The 10,211-nt window shown below is 28.5% G+C and overlaps 1 protein-coding gene across 1 annotated transcript in view; it reads left to right on the top strand.

The window, feature by feature from the left end:
• Window positions 1–2,925: 2,925 nt before the first annotated feature.
• Window positions 2,926–10,211, top strand: part of LOC100158911 (microtubule associated serine/threonine kinase 2) — a 49,982-nt gene continuing 42,696 nt past the window's right edge. The window contains exons 1-2 of the mRNA XM_029492844.1: window positions 2,926–3,639; window positions 5,604–5,846. Coding sequence (XP_029348704.1) covers window positions 5,735–5,846 — 112 coding nt within the window. The 5' untranslated portion in view covers window positions 2,926–3,639; window positions 5,604–5,734. The remainder of the gene's footprint in view (window positions 3,640–5,603; window positions 5,847–10,211) is intronic.

Below are 10,211 nucleotides of genomic sequence, written 5' to 3' on the forward strand. Positions count from 1 at the left end.
GACGCACCGCAACGACGCCGATGTGCGAAATGTTTGTTTTTAAATTATGAAATTACGCGATATATGTATAGGTGCTTAATGGTTATTCGCATGTCGTAACAGTACCATGAGTGGTCATCGAGTGGAGAGGCAGGGGGTCTTCTGGGGACTGAGCCCCCCAAATGGAATTGCATGTACGTCCGTGAACCGTGTAAAAATAGTAATCAAAGTGAAGGCCACTTTACAACGCCTAGCCCTCCCCCCAGAAAAAAAAAATCAACCAAATTTCCGGCCATGTAATTTACATGGGTTCCGATTCATTGGAACAAACGTTCGTTTGTCGTCTGTCCCTAAATTGCCAAACATCAAGATCAAACACGATAATCACACGTGTCACAATCATCGTTATAATACTATTGTGGCTAGTGGCTACGGCGGCCGGCGGTGTATCGAAATATCGTGTGGCGAAAAAAAACCCAAACGCACGTTTGGCAGACGCGGAATGACGTAAATACGTGAAGTAATTACAATTGATCACGGAATACGGATTCCTATGCTACACTAGATAAGGAATTTGTGTCATCGTCTGAATCTCGTTTCACCATTTTCTTGTCCTGAAAATTGTCACGGCTTTGTAAATAATATGACGTTTATCTAAGGCATTTCAGTACCTATGTCACCTAAACGCTAAACGGCTAAATAATTTGCAATTTGTATGTCCACGGAAATTTTTACATCCCGAAACATAGCGGACGATCTGAAGTTATTGCCTACTGATTTAGTATTCATGTTTTATTCAGATTTCCTAATCTAGTGTAGCACAGAAATCCATGCAATTTACAACGGCGTCTACGCGAAAATCAATTATCATAGACATAACGTTCCGTCGGCCTCGGATGACGTCACCACGACAAGACTTTCGGCGCAAACGAGGCTACCGCGGTCGCCGCAGCTAGCCCGAGTGCCCGGCCCAGGACGGAGTGGTAGGCATATTATACAACTTTTTCGACAACACGGCGTGCAGCAATAAACTAATAAATAATAACGATAATACGTCTGTCGTCTAACCACCGTCATTCGTGACTCGCATAGTACCTGCCTAGTGCCTATTGCCTGCCTTCCTAGTTCTTACAACAATAACACCGTCTAGTGCGTGCACGCACTATTTTTATTATTATATAAATAAATAATGACGATTTCCCGGTAGGTATATACCACGCACTCTTCGACGATATCGCTGTTAGGTATAAGTTTGTTACAATAACAATAATAATCGTAAAGTACGTCGAGCATGACGTCAACGCGGAGGAGAAAAACAAAATTGCTAATCGAAAAAAATTTAATAAGAATAAGGTGTGGGTATATCCGATATCGGGTGTAAGCACTTGTGCGAGCGCGCAAATGCTGCACATTAATATCGTTGATGCGAGTCCTCCACGGCGGTGTCTGTGTAAGAAAACCGCATCCGCGTGGGAAAAAATGCGCCGATACGCGGGAGTGCCGCGGGTAAATGGGAATCGTCCACAGATATATAATAACACTAGATAGCCGACTTCCTATAGCAGCAATATCAAATATTGAAGTTGGGAAAATGGCCGACTTTTCTTATCAAAGGGCCCATTGTTTACATAGTTCTTGTTGATAAAATTGTAATAACGTATTAAGATTAACGTATTACTGTAAATTGTAAATTGTAATATTACAATTCATTTTCTTTTAATTAATTTCTTTATTAAGATTAATTTAAGATGGTGCACAGATGTTTTGTTGGAAACTGTCCCAATAAAAAAGTAACTGGAAGTGGTATTCATTTCTTTTCGTAAGTAATTATTTAAAATCACAAGGTTAAAATTACCTATAAATTTCACTATTAGTCAAGCAATATTTAAGTATAAGGCTCCATTCATTTGGAAAAATGTTTTCCACTGAAATTTTGAATGAAGTTAGTGACAGACAAAAATTGACCAAACAGATACTTTTTATGAACCAATAAAAGGGTTCTTTTATTTTGTTACAACAATCTTTAAGTTTTAAAATGTTTAAATTTATATTATTACTATGTTATTTAATAACGAGTTTTCATTAGTATGTTGTTTCAGTTTGTATAAATAATTTTATACTTACTTATATATAATTATGTAAAATGTCCATGTACTAAGTTTCTATTTTAATATTAGTAGTTTTAATTTGTTATACTTATATATAATAATTTGTAATGTTCCTATGTTTTAATTATCTACCAAAGTTTCATTTTTTATGTTACCTAACTAGTTGTTTCAAATTTTATTAGGTATTAAATATTAATTGTAAAAATAAATAAAAGGTTTTTCATTGGAATTAATATATTCTAAACTTTTTCTATTATTTTAATTTTCATATGAATATTTAACATAAATAACGACAAATTAAAATGGTAAAATACTACTTTGTCATGGCAAAAGTACAAGTAGGTACATAACATTATAATTTATAACAATAATCATTGATTCTTTATTATCAAAAATCATAATGTAAACAAGGGGCTCTTTGATAAGAAAAGTCGGCCATTTACTGGACTTCAATATTAGTTTGTAGTCGGCTATCTAGTTGTATTATATATCTGTGGAATCGTCAATCGATATGAAAATACGGGAATCGCGCGGGGCACTAGCGACTGCATAGAGAAGACGCAAAAATAATGTAACCCGTGGTCCGTGGACATGATATTATCAGATACGGGACGAACTACGAGCGGCCTGGCCAGCTGCTCCTTGGTAGGCGGTGCGGTGATCAGGGGAAGGGGATTTACATCCGCGGGGCCTGTCGAGCGGGTAGCGGTCGCGGTGGCGGAGTCCTTTATAATATTATTATTATTATAACATCGTCATCTCGCGCGGTGTCTGGCGCGCGCTTGATTGCACGCACTCACTGGCACTCCGCCGCACACGCCCACCGACCGCGACGGCCGCCGCCGACTGCCGCGCGCTCTCCCGTCGTGCGATTGCGAGTGCGGTGAACGCGAGCGCTTAGGAGTTCGGAGAGTGTGTCGTGTACTATTATTATTATTATTGTGCTGCACTGCATCGCGCGCGCTCTCACACAATAGCGGACGATGTGAGGGCAAGAAAGACGGGGAAAAAAAAATACAAACGAAAAGCAATTTTTTCGTTCAAATTTTTTTCCCTTCACTTCCCGTCGCCGCCGCCACCGCTCGTTTAGTGTGCGTGTGCGTGTGTGTGTACGTGCGTGTGCTTGTGGAAAACTGCCGCCGCCGCGCTTTCGTCAGGGGGGCCCCTATCGCATAAGGAAACGCGACGACCGACGACAACTACAGCACAACACACTACCCCGAAAGAGCCACCGATCATCGTCTCTGCAGGCAACTGTGGCACAGCGAGGACGTGCCTGTCGATCATTTGCCCGACCACAGACATCCACCTTATTGTCGATCCGTTCTGGTCGTCTCGCCTTCACCTCATCCTGGCGACTACACTACCTACCAGTCGGACGTCCTGTCCGTCGATCTGCTAACTCCCTACCATTGCAGTCATCTTCGTATCCACCACCGTCTGTAGTCCGGTATTTCGTTTTGAAATGCCACAGTCGCCGGACTACCATCGCGTTCTCTGCGACGCACTGCCAAAGCCGGCCTTGTTGCTCTAATTTACACCGTCGTTTTCGGTGAGTGTTCTTTAGATGTACGGTCGTATAGATCAACGTATATATTATAGTTCTGTCAGTCCTAACTCATATAATATGTTGTAATCAGTTTTTGTGGATTTTTTCATACGTCAACTTTAAAGCACAACTTTTGATTAAGTTTCAGTAATACTTTTTCTGTTAAACTGAACACTATTTGATGATATTTAAATAGATATTGGTAGTTGTTATACAACTATTTGTTTTGAATTCTTAAATTCTATTAATTTTGTTCTTTTAATATTGATCAATATTATTAATGAGGTTCATGGTTACCTAAGTTTATTTTGAAGTTTTTTGTGTACTTACTACCCATTAAAGTAATAATATAATTGCTCACATTTTATAGAAATGTGTATCCTAAATAAGTTGAATATTTTTTTGTTACAATTTTTTCAATAATAATAGATACGTAGTATTAAGTAAGTAGGTGGATACCTATGTACTTAAATAAGAAATAACTCGAGAAATAACTTGTTTCAGTTATGTTATGTTTTATTTGTATATTATATTAACACAAAAATTAAAGTATGAATTAAAAATATTTTGGATGTTAGGTATAAAGATTGATCAGATAGGTAGGTACCTAGAATTATTCATTAAAAGTAAAAATATCTAGGTAGGTACCGAATAGTTTTAAATTAAATTACTTAGTAAATATTAAATTATGTGGGTTGGCAACTAAAGCTTATCAGTGTATAAAGATGATCTTACATGTTTATACCTCCTAAATTTTTTCTATTTATTTTCAGTTATTTACAAGCTGTATGCTTAATTAATTAGAAAAAGTTGTAAAAACTATTCATAGTTTTATTTACTTAAGTTTTTCCCAATCAGTTCTAAAATCTACTTGGGTATTCTTATTGAAATTTTATTTGTCAATAAACCTTGTGTTAGATAGGTAGTCAATAGAGGTACATAACATTATTTTGTAGTAATTTTTACATCATTATTTTTTGTTTATTATCTTATTTCAATACCTACCTACCTATTTAAATTTCAATTTGTGATATTTATATAGGTGCTTAATTATACATTTAAATTTGTTAAAATTAGAGATAAGAAATTGTTATCATGTATTCTGAGTTCAAGAGTATTAACTATCATTACGTATATATAGCCCTATGTAAGTATTGATTCTGATCAATTATTATCAGTGTGTATTGTAGATATTTCATGGGTTATTTAGACCTGAATATTATATATAATTTAATAAATATAATACCTACCTATATTATTTATGTCACGTATACACTCTCTTGTATATAATATGTAAAAAGTATCAGAATACATTTTCCTTCAAATATTACACAGTTTAATAGGTATGTATGAGTATATGTCATAAATGTTGTATTGTCTAATTAAATGTAGGAATAAATATATTTTTTTAAACAACCTGAATGTAGGTAGGTGCCATCACCAATACTTAGGATACTATAGGATCAAAAACTATATAAATTATATCTGTTGATTAAAATAATATTAAATGTCAGTGTAGATTTTGTTGTTGGAAATAATAATAAATACATACAAGGTATTTTTTGGAATCTATGATGTACTTTTTGATAGGTACCTACATGACTTAACTATAAGCATACCTAAATTATTTTATAAAATCAGTAGGTACCTAACTAATAATTTAGTTTTATAAAATAGATTCTAAATTGATATCAATCTTAATTTTCAATTAAAACTTTCACTATAATCTTATTTATTCACTGAACTTCATGAATTTTTTTTTGATATTTAGCAATTGCAAAATTGTATATGATTTTATTATAAAACATAAATTGTTGTAATGGATTTGTAGGCCTTCATTAATTTATTAACAAAATGTATGTTCCTTCAATTTAAAAATATATTAATCTATTTTGAAAAATTATATAAATAAAATGAATAAATATTTTTACTATTTCTATTTGTATATTTTTATTTATAATTTCCAGGTGCATTAAGATTTTATCTTATTTTCAACAACTTATCTGTAAAAACCAAATCATTTGCCTATAATATGGCTATGGTAACATTCATGAATCCTGAACTTTTTTTTTATGTATAATACAAAGAGTAATTAACAATGGCTAGTAGAAAATCTTGGAAGGGGCAACTGTCGTTGAAGGAGTCTGAACATCGTCGGTATTCAGATTCAGAAGAACACAAGAGTAAAGCATCAGTATCAAATAATTCAGGTAAGACTTATTGTAATACAATAATTTTTGAATTTTAAATTAAATACATTTTATTACAAATTTGCTCGCAAATTCATATATTAAATGTTATTTTATAAGTTTTGTTTTTATTATCAATATTAAATATTGATTAAGTATTGAACCAAAAAATAGTATTACATATACATTTAGTTTACCTACTCGCTTACCTATTACTCCATTTTTAATGGTTATAAATATTATTTTCTTTTAAAATATAATTACAATCTTTGCAAGCTCACAGTAAGTAAAAAACTTTTATTTCACCTGTGTATTACCTATATAATTTATGCATATTTTTTAAAATTATTGAAATATAATAAGTATACACGCGCGCCCGTAGGATAAAGTTCCATCCGGTGAAAGAAATAAGAATTACTTACAATCTAATAATAGTTATAGTGATATTGATATTAAAGTACATCCAGTTAAACTTGTTGAGGGGGTCAATGGCCCTTTTGGACCTCCCTCCTTGTTATACCAACAAGGGCGCCCTTGTTGGTATACGTCTTGATCAAGACTTGATCAAAATAAAGTATATATACTACAATGTTATAACTATTTTGTAATAAAATGTTAACAATTTTATATAATTTTTTCTTCAAATATAATTTCAACATAATAATAATTACTATAATATTGATGTGTTAAAAACATAAAAATCTGAAATAGATAATACCTCGTATAATACATACAATTATTTATAAAGAAATAAATATTTGCTTAATTATTTAAAGACAATTTTAGAAACTTTACCAAGTATAATATAGGTAGTTATGGATCATTTGTAATAAAATATATCAATAATTATAAAATCCATATAAAATTAATAATTCCAAACTACAAAACAATGTAGGATTCATTTCTTTCAAAGTGGAATGCTGTAATAATTTAAATGAATTAGTTGAGCAAGTTATAGATATCAGTAGGATAGGATTTTATACAATATTTAATGTATCCAAAAACTGATCTATAACAAGTATTTTATATTCCTGATTTTATTTTGTACTTTTTAAAATGAAATCTTTGTAAGTAAAATGTATCCAGTTTTAAATTATATAGTCTACAGCTCAGTTTATCAAGAAGGGCCTGTAAAAACTTGTTAAGAATTCTTTACTGACCCAAATACTGTTTTCTTAAAAATAAAAAAAAAACATTTGAGAAAATTGGTTTGTAATTTATTAGACCGTTCAAATTTTTAAATAAATAAAGTGCTAACAAATTGTAACTGTTTTTACATAAAACTAAAAGTACATCATTTTTAAGTGAATAACATAAAGATTATTTTGATTGGAATTAAAAATATTAGGTTTTTTGACCAATTGTTATGTATTGTTTAAAATATGTATACTTGTATAAAAAAAGTTTTCTTGTAAAAAATATACCACTTGACAATTTTTCTTCTCATAGTAACTTATTTGAAAATATCTATAAGTTCATAAATTTGACTACTTTATTGACCTATAATATAAAATTAAGGAATTTATGTGATTATTAGATTTATGGTATGATAGTTGGTAGTTAAGTGTATATATACACTTTTATAGCCTTCTACCAATATATTAAATAAAATCTATATTTATTTATTTATTTAGTTATTTTGTATTGTCAGTAGTATTCTATTATCCTATAAGTTGTAAAATATAGGTGTAACCAATTTGAAATTTCAAATGTTCACATTTTAAATGAATAAATAAAAAAAATCAAGGTAACATTACAAAAAAAAGAAAGGTTTTAGTGATTGTAATCATGATATAGTCATTTATGGGGAAAGGTATTATTGATAATAGTTATTCACAATCATGGTTTCATTATCTCAGGGTCGTATGAATTACAGGGTAACAGGAAATTTGTAAGGGATAATCATATGGTAGAACGGGGTTTAGAGATAAGTATTCTTTATAAGGGTGTTATAAATATTCAACATAGTTCTATAATGATATTTTATGTGGGTATCATACATAAATATAAGTAAATACTAAATCGTTTTTATTCTGAAATAGAGTAAGTACCTTTTAGGTAAATTTTTTTGAATTAATATGGTATATTAAAATACTTAAAAAAATTAATTAGGTATTTTATATTAAAAGCATTTATTTTTTTTAAATATAAAAGTTTTATGGATTAAATAATTTATAATATATAATTTGTTAGTTTTATTTTGTTTTTTTTTATATTAATGATACTATTTATATATTTCCAACTATAGTATTACAATTTATAAGAAAACATTTTTAATCACAGAAGTTGGTCACTTTCAATATATATCCATATGTTTAATATAAATGTATACAACATATTAGTGAGGTAGTTTATTTTAGGTGATTATATACCTATATTATAAATTTACCATAATTACAATAAAGTTATTATTGTAATATTTAAAAATCAACCATATTTTATTTAAATATATGATATTATTTAAATACTGCATTTAAAAATAGTGGGATTAATATTAGAGTTTTATGTAATAAGTTTGCCTATTATTTTGTTATGTTAAATTTGAATGACCTTCAGTATCTACTATTATACTTTTATTTAATTATATGTCTTTATTATTATAATATTTTTGATTCATAGTCTTATAGTTTTATGTGCTTGTATTACAATGTAGTTCGAGTAATGAGCTCAAAGAAATTGTAGTTTTATGGAACAATGCCAATTTGATTTTAATGTCCCTTATTTAAAAATTGTATAAATCTTCATGTGGGTAGTGGTAACTACTAGTGACTTATGGTGAAGAATATTATAAATATTTTAAGTACACAAATTAATTTAAAGCCATTTTAGTACATAACATTCCATTAACATATTTTTAAACATTAAATAGGAAACTATATTATATTATGTTTTAAAATAAGAGCTTAATATTAAACATAATATAAAGAGTTTAGTGTGAACTAATCTACATACAATGACCTTGATTCAAAAACAATATTTATATAACAAAAGTGGTTTATAAACTTATAACATTTTGAAGGAAATGCGTGAAAATGAATTAAATCAAATTTACATTGTTCCTACATTTTGTTAAATTATAACAATATATTTTATGAAACAAAAATTAAATTTGTAATTCATCAATATTGTTGTATTATGTTTATAGTTTACATTATTATTTAATTGTATCAGTTGCTTTGACTTTAGTAAATTATCTTATATCATTATTATCATCCATTACCTATATTAATTAAAATCTTTAATGGTTCCAATGTACTCTAAATAATTTTAAATGTATACTATAAATATTAAAATTATGTTTGATTTTATTTATTATACAATTAGTGTATACAATTTTAACTTATTATCAAATTAACAACTTAAATCATTTTAAATTTATTTAGTATGAATATTGACTATTTTATAGCTTTTAATAAATTATTTAATCAAGAATAATGTAAAATTGAATAATATATTAAAACATAAATATAATTCCCATTTGATAAATTAAAGGCACATCTAATAGATACAGAGTTAATATTTAACATCTTTTTACCTTGTAATGCTATAATTTTTTTTGTCAAGTATTTTAATTTGATAATAATTATGTAAATATTTGGTACTGTACCGCTAAATCCCTAAAAAATATCAACTAAATTTATATTGTATTAATTTTACAATTATATATTTGTGAATTTTTTAATTTTTTAGAACTGTTTATAAATCATTGAAATTTTTTTATTATTCTTGATTTCTCTATTAAATTAAATTTCATCCAAAGTTAGAAATATTTATAATTTATAGTACAGTTTGTTGACTTCTAATTTAAAATCTATATTTAACCTTTGCTAATAATTATCAGTTTTTAACCTGTTTGAATCTTACCCGATTCACAGATTTAATCTTATTATTTTTTATAGATTGTATGTTCTTTTGATTAAGCTTTACTGTTTATGAAATATGTGCATCATATATTATCAATTTGTAATCAATAAACCTAATTATTATTTAATAATGAATTACTTTCTGTAGTAATATTTTAATCTTCAATTTTATATTCATTATATATACCTACTGCAATTAAATTATTAATTGAGTCAGCTGTTGATATGAATATGTATTTACTATTTATTTTTCAGTTTATTATGTAATAATTTTAAATATTCAGTCACAATTTATTATTATTAATGATCAAATTTGATGTAACTATATAAATATCCATTTAAAATTATTATAATTCTATAGCACTCATTCTACTAAAATCCGTAGTTAAATTATTTATATTATATGAGGTAATAAATTAGCTAAGTATACATTTTATTAATTTTCTTATCAAAATCAGATTTATCTTTAGATTCATATCAGAGTCTCACAGTTTTACAATCATTGGTGTTACTTAATTAGTTT

This window comes from Acyrthosiphon pisum, chromosome X, assembly GCF_005508785.2.
Source record: "Acyrthosiphon pisum isolate AL4f chromosome X, pea_aphid_22Mar2018_4r6ur, whole genome shotgun sequence".
Lineage (NCBI taxonomy): Eukaryota > Metazoa > Arthropoda > Insecta > Hemiptera > Aphididae > Acyrthosiphon > Acyrthosiphon pisum.